General features: G+C 37.1%; 1 protein-coding gene across 2 annotated transcripts in view; it reads left to right on the forward strand.

Moving 5' to 3' along the window:
- MACC1 (MET transcriptional regulator MACC1) overlaps nucleotides 1–19160 on the forward strand; it is a 36880-nt gene that overhangs the window by 11532 nt on the left and 6188 nt on the right. The window contains exons 1-4 of one of the 2 annotated variants that reach the window (XM_083825696.1): nucleotides 2048–3250; nucleotides 6280–6394; nucleotides 8632–10670; nucleotides 13137–13325. In XM_083825696.1, the coding sequence (XP_083681822.1) occupies nucleotides 3182–3250; nucleotides 6280–6394; nucleotides 8632–10670; nucleotides 13137–13325 (2412 nt within the window). In that variant the 5' untranslated portion in view covers nucleotides 2048–3181. Of the gene's footprint in view, nucleotides 1–2047; nucleotides 3251–6279; nucleotides 6395–8631; nucleotides 10671–13136; nucleotides 13326–19160 lie in introns of those variants that run through there. The other variant, XM_083825697.1, reaches the window with a different exon arrangement.

Raw genomic sequence — 19160 nt, forward strand, 5'->3', positions numbered from 1 at the left:
CTTTTTTCTCTCTTTTTTTTTTTTGTCATGACCTTGTGACTCTGAGACTTTTTTTTTTTAAAGAAATCTCCTTTATTACTCTTGAAGTCAGCCATGATATTGTAAATCATTCACTACTGTTAATGTTATTGCTGCCCCTCTTCCCTCCCTTCCCCAACTGCTTCCTGCCCTCAAAGACCACAGTTTATATCAGTTTGTATCAGTCCCTTTGCAAATTGTCTTTTGTCACTACTAGGCACAGGCAGGAGCCTTTTCCTGCTAAAAGCATAATAAACACTATGCAGGAAAGTTAGGAGTGCTGCTTAAGCAAAGCCAACACGCAGGTGCCTGAGATTTCATCTTCACTGGCAGGTGAGTTGATCAGTTAACTACCTAGTGTAATTGCATGCAGCTTGGATAGGAGGAAAGGTCTTATTTATTAGAAAGAAGAAAGTAGGGGAAAAATACTCAATATAATGAGTATTTTGGAGGTATCTTGTACTTACAAACCTTGTCAAAAATTGTCAAGTATCTAGGACTGTTTTCACAGTACCTCCAATACTTCCTTGCTTCCCATGTATGTATGACTCAATGCTTCCACAGTATGTATGTTTGTATATGGTCAGTGAGAATCCATTGTGGTTTTTAAAATTATTATTGGTCTTAAAGGCTCTCAAGAAGTAGTAAGAAAATGAGTTTATAGAACAATTAAGGTAATAAACTTGCAAAGTTGGTTGCTCTGTTCAGCAAAAAGAAGAAACATTACAACTTAACGATACAAAGTTGGAACTTTAAGGGCATCCTTACTTTCCATTTTCAGTTCTTTAAAAAATTACTTAGTGATACAGATGGAAGGCAACATTTTTTTTCCCTAATGTTGAAGAGAAACCTTACTATATTTCAAAGCAGCAGCTACAACCCAAAACACAACATCAAGGTTTATGTGTGTTTTTGAGGATTCTGGAAAGCAGTGTTCCCAAATGTGAGGTTTATAATAAAAAATAAATACCATAGCCCTTATGCTTACTACAAACAATTTTAGAAGCGTAGATGTGTGGGAGGAAAGAAAGGGTACTTCTCTTGTAGAGGGAGTGTAGTCATTTCTGTTTGCATAGTGTTCTCCAAACTGGCTGTAAAGCAATGAGTCTTAGGTAACACAGAGCTAAGCAGAGGTTAAAAAAAGCATTGGTGAAGTTGTGGAAATCTAATGAGAGAATGACCCACTTCAGGTCCGATTTTTATGTTGTGCTAAGACTACTAGCCCTACCCTTTAAAAGGTAGCTCAAACAAAGTATTACAAGCATTGATTACACTAGTTACAACTATCTCTGTAGAGAGATGTTTTGGTCTGCAGAAACCTTAAACCCTGAGTTCAGAAAGGAACGTGAGCAGATCTGCAGTACCGACAAAGTGGTAAGTTGCCAGAACTTTGAAAAAGTAGGTATCACATAGTCAACTATTTAACACTGGAATAAATTAGTACGTATATCATATATACACCTCACTATCATTGTAGACAAAGTGGCAAGTAAGGGGGTTGCACTAAAGCACTGACGTTGCTGTTAAGTATCAGTAAGGTAGGTAACACAGGACTTAGAGCTCTTTAGCTGGAACATTAAAAACCACTTCTGTCTCAGTTCAAAAGAGATATGGATGCAATCCTTAACTGTCTCACATGCATCAGGTTAAGAGAGTAAGTCAAAGACTTTATCACTTCAACTGAAAGCTTTGCTTGCTGTCCTGTACTACCATTGACTGCACTACAGTATCACAGTCGAGCACTGTAATCAGAGATTGGTAAACTCGTATCTAATAACCTGTCCCCAATCTCTGAGCTGTGTAAAGCTCTTCCAGATCATGAATAATAAGGGTCCATTAAAATATGTCCCATTACTGTAACTGATGTTCAGTTAGGAACATGTTAATTTGTTGAGATCAGGCAGTGTTTTAGACTTGATGTGTAGACCCTTTTGAAACCATCTCTTTCCTTTTTTTTTTTTTTTTTTTGTAATTGCTTTCTGTTTATAAATCCTTTTCTTCCCTGCATCTAATGGAAGTTAAATAATTCAGTATACTCAGTATCTGGTCAGGTCAGGAACAATGTATTTAATCTTCTAATGAATAAGCCTTGCTTCCTTTTCAGAAGTAAACTTGTATGTTTAATAACTCAGCCTATATACCTAGCAAGTCATCTTTCCACATGACAGCTGAGTGAGCCTGAGGAATGAAGCACATCTCTATCACCTGCTTGTGTTGCTTCTCTTGTCTCTGCAAATGCCAAAGCTTCCTCCTCTGGATACAAAGGCCATGAATCATTGTGAATAATGACATGGCTGAGTATCAGTGTGTGTGTGCAAGTCCATGGGGTGACACTGCCACAGCAGAGCTCTGCTGTTAATACAGCCTGCTCTTGGAGAGGGGCAAACGGGGCTAAGGTTGAACGAAAGGCATGTTGCTAGTGTCTTGCTCTGAGATGTTGATCTTTTAAAAACACAAAGGAATGTCTTTGGTTTTGAGGGCAGAGGCAGTGGGGAAGTGTTTGCTTTTAGGCTTTTTTGTTTTCTTCCTTACCACTATTTAAAGCACAGCAGGACATGTTTTCATTGGTGTAGACTCGGGGAGGGGAGGGAGTGCACTCAAATTTTATAAGACCTGGAAGACATTTTCTAGAGGCATTGCATGCTGCAATAATGCAGTTTGCAGCAAGTCTGTCTCCTGGCTTTTCTGAAAATTTAACTGTTCTACCTGCAGCTTTCTTCTCCCTCTAATATATTTTTCTTCCTCTGTGACCAAGTTGCAGCTTTTTGCCAGAAGCACTGTGGGTCCTGCTTTCCCTGCTCCTATGGGTCACGCAATGCACTCCGAGCTTTAAAAGCAGATTGCACCTAGCAAGCTATTTCTTGGCCTCATACAGAAAAATGCCACGTCTCTCAGCATTCACTCAGGTTCACTCACTGGTCACCTTCATAGCTGATCTCTTTCCAGCCTCTTCACTTCTTCGTTTCCTGCTCACTTCACGCTGTGAGCTGACATACTCTCCCTCAAATAATTCTCTGTATGATTAAGTACTTGTCAGGTTACATCTTTCTTATTTGGTAGCTACAGCAAATGAAAAGCTTAGCTTCTCTTTCTTCCTGTACATAATTCCCTCTTTTTTCACAGCAAAAGGGTTTCATAACTTCCCTCTTCACTTCTGCTCAGCATGGCTTTCTATACCACATGCATTAATCTCTCCTTTCTTGTGGGTGATCATTCTTCCGTATTTTCCCAGGTAAGTTCCTAATTAATAGGGCTGCCCCATCAAAAGTTTTAGATAGGGTGCTATATTTGTCATAGAATTTAACCATGGAAAAAAGGGGGAATATTAGATTTTTCTTATTTTACAGGTCTTGTACAAAGGCACTGGGGATTTAAGCATTTACAGCACTAAGGCTGGAACACAGAATAGACAGGATCCAGCCTGCAGTCAGATCATTTAACTGTGTTCAGGAGGCACATTTCCTGGTACCCCACAGCATGTGTACAGCTTGTCCTCAGCATTTCCCACATCCCTTGGCATTCTGACAAAACGTGGTCATCTTTTTTGCACAGAAACATCTATGTTGTCCCCTTTCCCTCCTCCTCTTCCTGGCTGGCCTGAAGACGTGCCTAAATCACAGGGGCTCCCTCATCATGCTCAAATACCAAGGAATGCTTTCTTGAGGGGGGTGGTGGTTATTTTTGAAAGTAGTTTTCCTTTTCAGTATCCCCCTCTTCTGTCCTTGTGCCAGGCTAGTGCTAAAGGTTTTAAGGAGTTCCCAGAGGGAACTTTTAGGAAATGGCTTATTCTATTTGCAGAAATTCATAGCTTGTATAAAACTTCTATATGCAATTTTGTTGTCATGTCTCTGTCAATATACTCCCACTGTGTACGAGATTTGTTTTTCTTTTTCATTTTCTCTCCCTCCCCCTTCCCGTAGGGTTTCCTATTTTAGCTTTTCTGCAGCTACTTGCACTGTTGTGTGCTCTTTCCTCATCTTTACTTACTGCCTCCCACGTCTCAGAGCTACTGAAATACTTGTGCTTTTTATTAACTGTTTAAAGAACTGTTCTTAGATTAATATGTCAGCTGATCGATAAATCATCAGTCAGAGATCAGTGCTGGCAACACATACACTGGTACTGTAAGAAGTGAACTTTTTTTTTGTACACTTACTGGGAGTTTAGACTATGGATACTTTACACTGGTGATTAAATAACCCTAGTCCGTGATGTAGAAATCTGAAAATCTTGCATGCTAATATGTGTTCAGTTCTTCAAATTTTGAGTTGCAGCAGCAATGCAAAACACTTTCTTTGTAGTAATGGATATGAATTGTCAAAAATACTGCCATTTACTGCAAATGGAAGGAGCAGTGACATTTTTATACAGGTGTGGGATGTCAGATGTTGGGATGACAGTGTTGGGATGAAGGAGGCATCTTCAGTTCCAGTTTGGCATTGGTATGGCATTAGTACCAGAAGCTACAAACTATTAGTCTTGGATGCTAGCTTTCACTGCCGTCTGAAATTAGACCTACTAAGGCCGGAGGCTGAGGTTTCTGGCAACAGGGGAACCTGAAAGTCCTTACTGCCCTGCAACAGCAAAACTGCTGGGTAACTTTCAGCCTTAGCCTGACATCAGCCTTGCATCCTGCCTGAGTACAAATCCACATCTGAACAGATTGCCATTTGCTGAATGTAGCCCTTGTGGTAAGAATAAAAAGTACCAATTTACATCTGTAGTGCAGAAAAAATCATGTCTTCAACCGTCACCCCATGCACAATGGAAACAGTCAGCCAGCTTCCAGTTTCTCATTCAGTAATGCTTTGATATAATGCATGCTTCCTTTTTCCCATAACTCACCTACTAAAATTGTAACTGAAAATTATTTTTTTCTTACAGTCACAAAAAAATCAAGCCCAATACACACACACACACATATATATATATATATTCATTTTAATCACAATTAATCAAGATCTGAGCAGGCTGCAGTTGCTGCTAAAGAAGTGGCAGTTTGTAATATTTCAGACACCTGAACAAAGCTAGATTTTCTATCCTGTGGATGCACCACAAAAAAAAAAAAAAAAAGCTTTAAATCCATATGTCTCCATGTGTTTATTGGTAATCATCCTTTACAACCCCAGTATGTATAAAGACAGTCAGAGTTTTCTTGGAAACTCACCAAGTGATCTCGGTTTATAGCACAGATTTAATGAACTCTCCTGTACAAAGAGGTCTAGAAGACTGTATTTCCTCCAGCTTCCGCTGTTGGGATGCAGTAACTTTGGCACATAGGATACCCAACACTCCTTCACAGGCCTGCAATTCCTCTTCCTGGGCAGCTGAAAACAGCAATAAGCAGTAGTACTTGTAAATGTTCATTTCCCTGTCACTTGCCTTAGAGGAATGTCCCTCGTGCCCTGCCTTTGTGAAGGGTTTGCTCTTGACTCTTTTTTTTTTTTTTTTAACCACAGCACCTGGTTTACAGCTCTCGTGTGGCCATATGCAAATGTTGTCAAAATCAAACAGAACTTCTTGTAACCAGAAGAGAAGAGGAGAGACCTGAACATCCTTTATTAGGTTGTTGCTGTGCTGACATGCACCTCTTAGAAGTGTGTTTTAAGTTATGCGTGTACAGACTAACAGGAAAATCTGACCTGATGTTCACTCGGGGAAGAGCATAGGAAGAATAATAAAGCAGAAGGGGTCAGAAATATTTTATATCAATTGACAGAGAAAGGAATGGACCTAGATCTTCCCCTTCTAATTCCCGTTTTTAGATAAGGTTGGCTAGAAACTTTGGATGTTTATTTGACCCGATGATCTGCGTGACCTAATCTAGGTGTTCCTGCTCCAGCAGGGGGATTGGACTAGATGATCTTTCAAGGTCCCTTCCAAACCCTAACATTCTGTGATTTTATTTATATATTAAGTTTTTATTCAAGACATTCAGAATGGAAGTTATTGTATAATCGTCTCAGTTCCAACTGCAAGACATTTAGTTGTGTGACGTATTGGACTTCCCCAGGACCTGGGATACTGCGTTGTACTATGACTGTTGCATCTGGTATTTTTGCTGTAAATTAAATAGTAAGACTCACTTGGGATTATGATGCTCTTGGGCAGACTCCATAAATTCAGTCTTACACCATAACTTCACTTAGGATTTTTTTTTTCCATTTATCCCATCATAGGAGCAAAGCTCAACTATTCATCAGTTTCTCCTTTTTCAAGTTACATATTTGCTAATGTTTTATACGTTTAACTGTTTCCTAGGAGGAAAACACTTCCAGTAGTGGAACAGCCTCCCTCCATAACTCAGAGATTCCTCGGAGCAGGTCAGAAGGGACTTTGATTGATGTGGATGACCGGACGCCTTCAGCCACCTACAGTATGCATCCTCTGTTATTTTCTTTACTAAGGCTTTCCACCTGAAGTCTGTACTTCTGCAAAACTCTTGATAGTGTGAAGAGTTACAGCTACTCTGTAAATCCCTGCACAACAGAGGTTTTTTGTTTGTTTGCTTGTATTATTTTTGTTTTGCACTACCCAGGCCATCATGGATGTCCCTGGAATCAGAGTGCAAGAAGTTGTCAAGAAGTTCTCTAGGAGAAACTTGACAGCATAAGACAAGTCCCCTGTTATAATAAATGTGGGTCAGGCAGGTTGAGAGGAATTGCTGGAACCATTAACTTTACATGGATAAATTCTATTTAGAATTCTATACGTTGGTTAACCAAGCTCCTTTCATTTAAGGTTTCTTTAAAATACCAGAAATCTGGAAGGATAATTTCGGAGCTAGTCCAGATTAAAAACTTGAGTTTTAGCCTGTAGAAAATTGTGTTGAATGTCAGCTATTAACCTGAGTTAAAACAAAATTGCCTTAATCTCATTGATATGTTAGCCAAAAAGGTAAGAGACAAGATAGAACTTCTCTTAGCTTTCTTCCAGTAGGAGATGTGAGTAACAGTGAGTCTGGCACTTGCTGTGCAATTTGGGGAGTAGGAATTTTTTCTTCGCTAACCTACAGCACCTCAGTAACCCGTGCTGTTATCTTGGCATGAGAAAAGACTCCAGCTTTATAATTTGGGCTCTGCCAGAGTTTTCAGCTCAGACTTTTTCTGTGGATTCATACCCTTTAGGAAGGGGAAGGCTGGAGTGTTTTTATTTTTTTTTCATTTTCATTTTTTAATACATATATATTTATAGAATGTTACTTTGGGGAATATTTACTTTATTTTCTAATAACCGATTCTACTGTAATAGCAACACAACACAGGGAAAGCTTTTGGACATTGGGCAGAAATGAAAAGCCTTTTCAGCTGGCCCTTGAGCAGTCTGGTGTTCCTGGACAAGCCCAGGTCAGGAGCTGTCCCCAGGCTCACTCACCCCGCCAACAGCGTTCCAGATAAATTCCATTTTGGTTCTTCTCACTCAGGATTTTTCTGGAACTGTAGAAAAAAAAAAATCACTGTTTGGGCTTTTTGTCACAGTTCATGAAAAATTGGAAACAAAAAGTACAAATGCTTCAGCATTTTTTTTTTGGTTGAGTGCACTGTCATTCCTACATTTGAGCAGTAATTAATAATTTTGGAGAAGGTGGAAGCTATTATGGGTAGTGTAATAGTGAAGGATGTAGGTATGCTGAATGAATAGCAGTACTGTCTTTCCCCTCTCACATTAAAATTATTTGTAAGGATGTAGGAAGAAGGGATGGTATAGAAAAATAGTGGCAAACTATTAGTGACAAAAAACTTTTGCATAAAAAGTTTCAGTCACTGTTTGTTGCAGGAAGAATGAGTCTTAACCTATAAACCAGCTTTTGGGAACTGTTATTAATATAGACTTGAGGCAACTTATATTCACAACAAATAGACATTGTTGTTAGTAATGAGTATTTTTATTAGAAGCCATATTTAAATATTACTTGTATCCTTATTTGCCTTTTTAAGTGCAATCTCAAAAACTAATAGCCACAAAAACATTTCTCTCAATTTCGAATTGTGCAATTCATAAATTATACCAATGAATTTTTAAAAGGAGAGATAGTGTAACAAATTCCACTAAGACTGAGATGAATTGTAAGAGTGCTGTTATCAATTAAATGCATGTGCACTACCATGAAAGGGAATCCTGAATAATGCATTTATCTGTATTGTCTATGGTGTTCAAAAAATGAAACAGTAGTTGTTTAATCTTTTTATAGAGAAAAAAAGGAAAGAAGGAAAGAAATGCATGAAATTTTGTAATAGGCCAAAGATTACTGAAATGTAAGGGTTTAAAGCTTATGGTACCTTAGTATACTTGATGCCAATTAATAGTTCTTGGAGTTGGTAATGATCAGCACCTTGCAGATTATGCTTTACATCCTTCAGCACTAATTCATTTGCACACTTTTTTTTTTTTTATTAACAAAATTCTTAATGTTGCTTAGAAATCAATATTGATGCTCTTTAAAGACCTGAAGAAATATATAAATGTGTTCCTTAACAACTTGATTCGTATGCATCTTAGGGGGATAAATTTAGTCACCTGTCATCAATTTAATAGAGTATTGGTTAGAAATGAATGAAATGTGTCAAGTTTCTGTGATTTAGGAAATACTTCTGTTTTTTTTCTTTTAAACAGATGTCAATGAAAGTAAATTGGATTTGGATATTGACTGGTCTGACTTATTCGAACATGCCCATGTTGTTTCCAAGACCAATCCTTTTTGGAACGAATTGTCAGCCTCCAACCCTTTTGTACATGACATAGCTGCTTCCAATAGAAATGCAAATAATAAATACCTTTCTGTCTTGAAAGAAAAACCCTATTTGTTCTCTAAAGTTTCTAGCAATAGGGATTCTTTGGCTTCCTCAGGTGATGAGCTAGATATTGATTGTCTTCTAAGAAAGACCTCAGCAAGAAGATCTGGACGATCCAAGAGTGTCTCTGACTTCTTGGATATTATTGATAACCGAAGATTTAATCCTTGCAAGACAATACCTCAAAAAACTATAACTTCAGACATTACGTATCTTCAAAATGACCGCGAAGCCTACAAGATGGCTTGGTTGAATCACCGACAGCTGACTCGGTCTTGCCTAGATTTAGAAGCCATGAGCCATAGTCCTGGATGGGCACAGACGCAAGCTACTGACATTCATATAGTTTGTAAACTGAACCATGAAGGGGGTTCAGTTCAGCTACCTGACTCTGATATCAATGTTCACATCCCCGTGGGTCATGTATTACCTGGAGAATTCCAAGAAGTTGGTTTAAGAGCTATTCTTAATCCTCCCTCGTCATTTAACAATGAGCTGTCTAGCACTGTAAGTCCTCTGATAGAACTCACGCTGAGCAACCTCAACACGAAGGAAGCTATTTTCCTAGAGGTGAAAGTTGCAGCTCAAGTGAAGAATGATCCTCTCAGCCAGGTTATGAGTGATATTGTGTGTTTTTTTAGTTTCAGTAAAGAAGGACCTTTTAAGAAACTGGAGAATTGCTACACTTATCAAGATACCATACAAGTGAAACTAACAGACCTAAGTCATGTGATGTACGCAGTGATTGCAGTCCAGGCAAACAAACTGCAGCCTCCAGCCACTAATGTCTGGGATTATGTTCATAGAACTGTCTCAGTTGGAATTTATGGTCCCAAATATATTCATCCATCTTTTACAACAGTTTTTGCAGTGTTTGGTCATAACTACATTCCAGGAAAACTTACAATTTGTGATATAAAAAAGGGGGGGAAAAATATGCCTCCTGTTGTGTTTCAGCTGTGGGGAAAACATACATTTCTGCTGGAAAAGCCCCAGGATCTAAACATTTCTTTGGTATCCTGTGATCCAGATTTTGAAGTAAAGATGGAAGACCAAAGCAAAAATATCAAAGAGGAGGAACTGAAAACTGGTGAAATGGTCCGACACCAATTCCTGTTTTCCATGCTAGGATGCAGGGAGATGCATTTCTTTGTTTTTCTTGTTCAGATTAAAGTCTTAAGAAGTAGCCAAGTAATGCAGTTCCATGTTACAACCCCTGATCCAGCTCCAAAATTATGTGGAATTATCAGTAGGCCAAAACGCTTACAAAAACGCAAAGAAATCAAGTCTGCACCTTTATTTTTAATACCAACAGTTAAATACCCAAAGTTTCAAGACAAAATCTTAAATGTTAATACTTATGGAGTGGCTTTGAAAACTGTGTTACGTCAAAATAAGATTGACTATTTGTTAGAATATTTTAAAGGGGATACAATAGCACTTCTTGGTGAAGATAAAGTAAAAGCCATCGGACAAACTAAAATAAAGGAGTGGTATGTAGGAGTTCTCAGAAAAAAGATTGGTCTGGTACATTGCAAAAACATAAAAGTGATTTCTAAAGAGCAAGCTATGGACACTACTGACAGTGAGCTAACAACCAGGAATCTTGTTGAACAAATCGTATTGCCATTTAAAAAACTGACTTATATCTACTCAGTAGTTTTATCTACGGTGTCAGAGAGTGTTTATGACTGGAGAGCTTTGTCTGACATGCTAGGATATTCACATATGTCTTTGGATGACTTTAATGAGGCACATGGTGATAAAGAATCAGACAGAGTTGCACATGTTGTGAAGAGGCTAAAGGAAGACTGCCATGCTAACAAAAAAAAGAGACTATTCCTTTATGAGCTCATTATTGTAAGTATTGCATGAACTAACTTGGTTATTGGGAATATACTGCCAACAGGCTACTCTATAGTAATGTATGAACAACAAAATGCTGTTCTGCACCTCTATAGGATTCTTTACAAACCCTAACATATTACTGAAACTTGCAGATACCTATAGGTGGAAAGTACATTTAGATTCTCATGAAAAAAAATGCTACGATCAATTCATTCTAAATAGTGTTCTGTAAGAGTTCCAGGAGCCTTGCTCATGTGTGATTACTTATTTAAAAAAAAAAAAAAAAAAAAGGCCAGGATTGAAATAGTTCTCTTTTGTCATGGAAGTCATGATCATGGTAAACGGTTTCCCTGAGTAATTCACAATCCCAATTGGAAGCAATTAGCAACCATGTAGTTTGGGAACTCTATTATTAGTATATCTGCTGTAATATGCATCTCTAAGATTGCGTTATGTTTTTAAAGCAAGGAAATCATGACCCACCTGTTGAAGACAACATTTTCATTCTATACATGACAACTTCATAGTTAATGTTGTAGCTACCTAAAGACAGTAATAAAAGTATTTTAATACATATTTTCATGGGCCTCAGTTGCAAGCCACTGAACAACTTCTACCTGATGCAGTACTGTTACATGTGAATTATGTGATTTACTCCTAAATGCTTCCAGGTTATTGGTTGCATTTTAAAGCATATTATTTTGCCTGCAAATAATTAAAATATTTAATAATAAAATAAATATTAATTTAAATCCTGTAAATTTACTCATAGAGCTGCGTGCACACTAATTTGGAATTCAGGATTACTCAATACTGTCCTTGGCTCTGCCTGAAAGTGTTCTAGTATATTTAGGGACAAAAGAAAATTAAGTTTTTCATTCAAAGATGAAGTGTGTGTAAACAAAAAATGTGTGTTTAAAAATTCATGTTTTAAAAATACGTGAATTCAGCCTTTCATCTGAAACCTTTTGACTGTCCCTGTGAATTGCAAACCTCAACAGGGTGTGCTTCTCATAACTAGTTTGTTCTCTTTGAAGTACTGACAGCAATTTCAGCAAAAGGATTCAGAAAATTTTGGCAGCAGTGGTGATTTACACAATTCCTAAGCCTGCACTAAATGAAATAAAACTGAACAAGTACAAAGTACAGTTTAGCTTGCTGTCTCTGTACAAAAAATGGTGGGAGAAGTTAAAAATGAAAATGATCCAAACTTTTGATTGAATATGATGATATGAAGGGGTCACACCAGAACAGGCAAAAAGTAGGGTGCAATTAAATTAACAAGATTTTTTTTTTTTTTGAGATGTATATGATTATGAGCTATGAAATGCAAAAACAGTTCCCTGTTTTTCTAAAGCTAGACTTAAAGACTTATCTTTTATCTTACTTGTTGGTAGAATTTACTGAATAGTTATTTTAATTAATTTCCTGTTTTCATGTCTAATAAGGTTCTTGGTTCTCATCAGATCAAAGACAAACTGAACAGCTTGGTGTACGCTTTGCTGAAGTGTAAAGGGATTTGGTATTGTACACTATAGTCTGCTTCTTGTTAGCAACTTCAGTATTTTATTCTAGACAGGTAGTAGCATGAGAGAGTTTGGGATCCATATTCAGTATTTTCTAATTAGTTAAGTTATATTAGACATCTTTCATACCAAAAATTCTACTGTTTACAATGAGGATTTTTATTTTTTTTTGACTAAATTTTACAAATATCTATTTTATAGATAAATGCTTGATATTTTATTGAAAATCTGGAAACTAAGGAGCTTTTCTGGGTTTGGTTCTTGATCTTGTACTGAAAAGTCAGTATTTACAGTGGAACATTCTGCTTTTAATTTAAGGAGGAAAAAAAACTATTTACGTATTTTTTTATTAGCTCTTGTGTAAGCAAATAAGAAAGGACAACACAACATATCTTCATTTCAGGGCTTCACTGCTGGAAACACTTAATTTGTTTGTTCTTGGAAGATCATTTAGCATACAGGAATGAAGACTTTAATGCTTGCATTTCTGTGAAATGGTCAGCAAATTATTGGTTCTGTGGGGGAGTAAATCAAAGGGTACTGGCCATTGTAATCAATGATTTTCTGGAAAAGTAAACCAAGGACCACACTTTAGTATAAGAGTGCTCTAATTTCATTTTTAAGTTCCATGTCATTCTTTAAGAAGCTCAGTTTGATGTCCCAGATATTTTTGCTGAAGAAAAATATTTTTCCTTTAGGATCCTTGAGCTTGGCAGCACCCATGTGACACTGGAATGCTGAAGCACATGAATGCCAGACTAATTTTTTTCTTAAGTTTATGGGCAGTTTTCCTATGAAATTATTGACAATACCTTTTGGGGAAAGTAAAACCTGAGGAGGGGAAGCTGTTCTGTCTGCTTAAAATTGCAGAGTAGTGCTGCGAAAACAAATTATAATGATGTTTGTAGGAAATTCCTTGGTGAAGGAACACTAATGAAAATGATTGTTGCAGGCACTTTTGAAAATAGATTGCCAGGGATTAGTGGCACGTCTTACCCAGGACACCATCATTTTGACTTCGGCTGTGAAGCTTGGCAAATACTGGCGGGAGCTCGCAGAGAAGCTAGCCCGACTCACAAAGCAGCAAATAGAGGCTTATGAGGTACCCCACCAAGGAAAGAGCGGAGCAGTAGCTCTGGAGGTAAGGCTCTGGTGTAAAGCAGTGTACATGCTTGCTCCTCAAATGCAGTCAATGACCTTTCTTCTTCCTTGCTATGTGCAGAAGAAACGCTTTTCCATTTTGTGTTTGTGTCAGATTTGTCACCTTTTAACTCAGGCAAGACAAACTCTGACACCAATTCCACCTCTGTCCTATTATATGAACCTGACAAACCCTGTTTTAATTGCTTAATTTGCCATTCAGTTCATGCTATTTACCCTCCTTTGTAAAGCACTCTGGTTAAACAGAAGTGTGACTTCTAAATAAAAATCAAGTTGTCCTCTCAGATGTATTTTAGTGTGTACACATTTAAAAAGAAATTCAGGTACCTAAATATATCTCTAGTGCTATTTGAAGGTGCTCAAAGGTACCCATGGCATCCATGCAATGTGACAGAGATGTCACAAGACTTAGGCTGGGCTCACACTCATGCTTCTCAGTTGAGGGCCAGCCTGTGCTCCTGACACACCTTTGCCTGGGCATCCAAGTTGCTTCCTGTATTTCTCTACTTTAACACCAAAGCAATGGGATCCACTGTTGGAACTGATCCAGAACTGTGGGATCCACAGAGTTGTGTGCCAATGACTACTAGGTCTCAGACTAGGTTTTATCCTGAGCATCCTCTTTTTGAGTGTTACTGAATGACACTCATAAATGGACCTTTCTGTTTAGCTTTTGCATTCAGGATAGACTCTCCCTTTGCCTCTACTATCTATTCCCTTATTATTGCAAATAATACACAATATCGAGCCTAAATTCCTTTTCTCTCAAATCTCAGTACCTAATGAACTGCTTCAATTTCCCATTCATACCTGCACAACAACTTGAAATTAAATTTTTATTTCCCTTTTCTTTCCCTGTAGCTGATTCTCCCTTTTCTCTGACAGGGAATTTTCCTTTCTGCAGTATGAGTCCACTGAGTCTTTCATCTCAATTCTGTCTGCCTTGTGATTGCTATCAAGAGATTTCTGCTCTGATCATGAACCTCGTGCTCCCTTTAAATGCCTCTCCCCCCCCTCCAGTCCAATGTTTGACCAAAACTCCAGGCATTCCTATATAAAGTTCTGCATTTCCTACAAAATTCTATCATTGCTGTTTGCAAACACTTCCTACTTGTATGATCTTACTTTTCTCTTTGAGCTATTTCATATGCTGTTGTTTTTGCTTGTTTGCTTGCTTGCTTGTTTGTTTCTCCAGTTATTTTGGGTACATTACTTGTGCATGGATGCACCTTCCTCCTTTTTTTTTTTTATATAAAACTCTCAGCTCCACCAAACCCTAGGCTGCTACTCTTTTCTTTTTCTTCAGTGAAAACAAACAAATAAACAAAAAACACCCCATTATTAGCTCTTTTTGTACTAGCTTATTCTAAAATACTAAAATCCATCCAACTGTGAATGCTTGTCACTTCCATTGTGCTTTTTAATTTCTGTATTGCCTCAACTAACTTCCTGTTTTTATTTGTGGTTTGTTTGTGTGTTTTGTTCTGTTTTGTTTTACTTGCTAAGCTTCCTATGTTAGAAAAAATCCCAGCTTTCTGAAACAGGAATCATAGACCTAATTATACCCGAGCAATATACAACTCCACTTGTCTCCATGGTGTTTGGAAATTCTTTCTCCTTACCTGACAGCAGAACTCTAACTTTTTTTCAGCACCATAATCAAATAAAAATATATAAATTATATATTTACTTTTCTTTATATACCATATTTACTCTAAATATATAAATATATATAACTACATGCATCCTCATATTATATATAATATTTAATATATTTGCTTTGCTTTAAATAGGTATCTATTTCCATTAAGTCCGTTTTGTACTGGATGTTTATTTTGCAGAAATGCAAAACTTATTAATGAATAAAATACAGTTTATTTGGGGTCTGAACTATAAAAAATGAAAAGTAACACCAGCAAGCACAGCAAATGATGTTCCTTATGAATTCAGTGTAGCAACATGCACTGTCTAAGACCCTCTGACCTCTGAGTTAGGAAAATGTAATCCACCACCATTTTTTTTTTTCGGAACAAAAATTGCTGATCAAAGAAAACTGTTTACATGAATGGTGCTGTCTGCCATTCCTTCAACTTTCTTCCTTCATATCAAGTTAGTGATTTGCCTGAATCGCAAATGTTAATGGAAAAGTAGTATGTAGAACATAGAGTGTCCCAAATTTGATATAAAATAATTAAATTATTTTCCTAAATGGAATTTGGAATCTACACAGATCTTCTAATTTAATTGATTGTGTTATTGCTCACAAGCAACATCTAAGCTAAGTTTTCATGGAAGCTCTGATAACAGTTACTTCCAGAATTCAGTTTCAAAGTTGCATACACAGAAAATGTTAAGGTTATGTTTGTATCAGTTGTTAATAAGAATACTCTCCAAGATTTCAGATGAGCCATATCAGTGTCTTGTTTATATGACAATGTGTATTTAGGCACCAGAGAGAATGAATTTTTAGGACATCTAAATATTACATAGAAATTATATTTTTTGTAACACATTTGGTGCCAAAAGACCCTCCATTGTATCATGATCTTATCCTTTCATTGCCAATAGTGACATTTTGTGAAGCGCTCAATGAGTCTAATGATGTACATCTATATAAACAAAAAGTTTAATGTTGAACATTTACTGTGAAACAGCAGCTGAATTACTTGCCTCAGAGAAACGTTTCTCTACCTATCCAGAGGAATTTCCTTTCTTTGTGCCCCAAATAACCAGAATCTTCTGCTTCATACACCCTATTTTATTTTTTTTTGTTGTTTTGAGGAGATTTTTACATTATTTATATGATAAATGACCTACAAGCTTCTCCACCGTTCTGTGGTGGCATCTGATGCCAAGAGATAAAACAGTCAAGCTCATTATACAAAAGGCAGTAATAGAGCCAGTTTTATTTTGAAGAGAACATTCGAAAAGCAATTGCTTTATTTTATTTCATTCCTCAAGACCTAGGATGGGATCATGGGGAATTTATTGACTTCCTGTGAGCCTTGTAACAGTGTCTGCCTGCACAGGTGTGAGTTTAAAGCACACCAGGTTTCTAGCACTGGTATCTCACATGGAGAATCAGCATCCTCACTGTCCTGCGAATCTAAGCTTCAATTTCAGTGCTTTCTACTGACCTTTGAAATTCTCAGTGGTCTAATGCATTGAACCTCTGTACACAGAAAACAATCCTCTTATAAAATTTTGTGTATATTGTTCAGCAGGAGTGCCTATGTGGGAAGCAAAATTAACGTAGCTAATGCAGTGTAAATTCATACCTGTGTGGGCAAGCCCCCAGTGTTGTTAGAAGGCTAACATTAGTCTGACTACTTATTTCAGACTGATTGGCGATCACTGTATTTACTTAGCAGCTATAAAAGAACCCCGATTAAAATCATCTTATCCTAGCCTCGAGTTTTCTAATGGAAATATTTCTTCTTGACAGTAGTTGGTGTGCAAGCGGGAAACTAAGTAAAGATGAAAGAGTAATAAGTTTTGACTAATGATTGACTATTGTCTGAAAACATGAACCAATTCTTTACTCATCAAGGACTATTCTACCATCAAAAGGATTGATTGGTCAAAAAATGTTTTTATTGAATATTTTACTTAGTGGGAGTAATCTTTTCTCAGATGATCACAGAGGCAACTTGAGGTGCATACAATCGGTGCCTAGCTTTTGAAGTGCTTTTCATCAGTAAATTCCAAATCACTTTACAGAGGATGTAGGTATCATTATTACCTACTCAGCAGAGGTAGGGGGAGAAGAGGGAAAGTGCAGGCATGCAGCTGAGGCATGACTTGCCCAGCATGCTGCAGTGATTTAATAGTTTGCCTAAAAATCTCCTTTGATAAAATTCAGGGATGTCAAACATGATACACTTCAGCCGTTGCATTAGAGTATGCAGATGTCGAGAAGGACCTACCTCAGAAGCCAGGTCTGCAGTATTAGTTAGGTATGATGAGAATGTAGATTACTGCTGCCTTAATTGGTCATCATCACTGATGACCAGTTCATAAAGTTTTTAGTTCTCTATTTTTTTCTGTTGTCCTAGGGAGGAAAAAAAAAGTGCTAGAGTTGAAGAAAACAAGGCTATTATTTTAAACATTTCAGCTGCTTCTCTGATTGTGCAGTCTGACCTTCAGTGTAAGTCAAAGAATAGCATCTTTTAATATTCCCTGTCTTTTCACGTACTAGTGGAAATCATCAAACAGAAGGCTATATCCTAATCCTTCAAATAGCCTGGTCCAACAGGAATATAAGGAAAGAAAGCAGGAGGCAGAGAAAAGCACAGCCAGCAGTAATGTATCAGAAAATCCTAGCTTCTCACGTTGGCTACTTTGTTTATCAAGCTAGAAATAGGCATAAAGAAACTTTCTGATCTCAGCATAAATGCAAACATGGTGAGGTGTTTTATTTCACTAAAGTTGTAATATCAAGTATTTACAGTAGTACATTACAATCTTTTTTCTTCTTTTTCTTCTCAAAGTAACATTTGATGAAAGAATTCATCTTTTTCCATTTCTTCCCACAAGACACCAAGTGACTTTTCTTCCATCCTTTTATAACCTTATAGTTATGATTTAAGACTGACTCGCGTAAAGTCTGCAGTAAGCACCATTCATTTTGGATAAATGGTGATATCCTTCTCCCCTCTAGAGCTAGAATGGCAGATTTCATTCAAAGCATGGGCACTTTCATATGGCTTAAATTAAAGGCAGAAACCAGACTAATCAGACTGAGATATGCTACAGAGGAGATGCGTTGTATGAGTTTTTCCATTTGAGGATGAGGAAGAAAGGCAGCAGAAGATAAAGGAGATGTTGACAAAAACTACAGTAGAATGAATCTTGGGATAAGTTCTTAGCCCAAATGTGGAGAAAAGCTCAGCATCATGGGCAAAGAAGTTTTCTCCAGCTACTTAAATCTTCTAGAGATTAAATAAATAGAGCTCAAATCAAGTGGAGCTTTGTGTTGTGTTTCACTTCTAAATTCACAGAATCGTATTGAAAAAATAACCATTTTTCTTCTGAACTATCAAAACTGCTTTTTCGTTAAAAAAGAGATGATGTTAAATCTTTTAGAATTAAGAGACTTTCTGATCACATCTGTGTGTATACATACATGTGTGCATATCCGTTCATGTGCTTTTATCACAATACATGAGTGTATTTCTTTTAAAACAGCATATGGTAGTACCATTTAGGAAAGTGAAAGATTTCTTTGCCTTTATGCATCATCCATGCAATTGTTAACTCAATTGCTGTTTGCAAAACCTCTATTGCCAATGAGGAGAAGGGAACTAGTCACCCAAGTTAAATTTGCAAAAGCAGCAGCTGGGAAAACAATCCTTCTGTTTGTAAACAGAGCAAACTTACTCTCAACATCAGCACTTTGAAGGATGCAAGTCCAGCTTGGTATCTGAATCATGCTGTCATATCTTCATTAATGTCACTCGGCAAATGACAAATTGCATTTGGGAAGGATATGCTCCATATTTGTTTGGCATAAAATAATTAAACGTATTGTAATTTGCAAAAAGGAACAGTGGTAACCTGTTTTTTATTTCCTTCATTGGTTCCAGGACACTTTAAATTGCGTGTAATTTTAGGAAGTTAATTATAAAAACTTCTTGCTCCCCTGTTCCTGGAATGTTTTTGTTTGTTTCTGTTTTGTTTTGTTTTAATAGGTGTATCTTCCTGCTGATGTTACCAGAAAACATTTTTGTAAAGATAGGAAGTATGTTTGAAAGGTCCTGGTTAAGTAATACAGTAGGGGGACAGTGAGATCTTAATGAAACAAAGTGGGTCTTTA

The sequence above is a fragment of the Anser anser genome, assembly GCF_964211835.1.
Source record: "Anser anser genome assembly, chromosome: 2".
NCBI lineage: Eukaryota > Metazoa > Chordata > Aves > Anseriformes > Anatidae > Anser > Anser anser.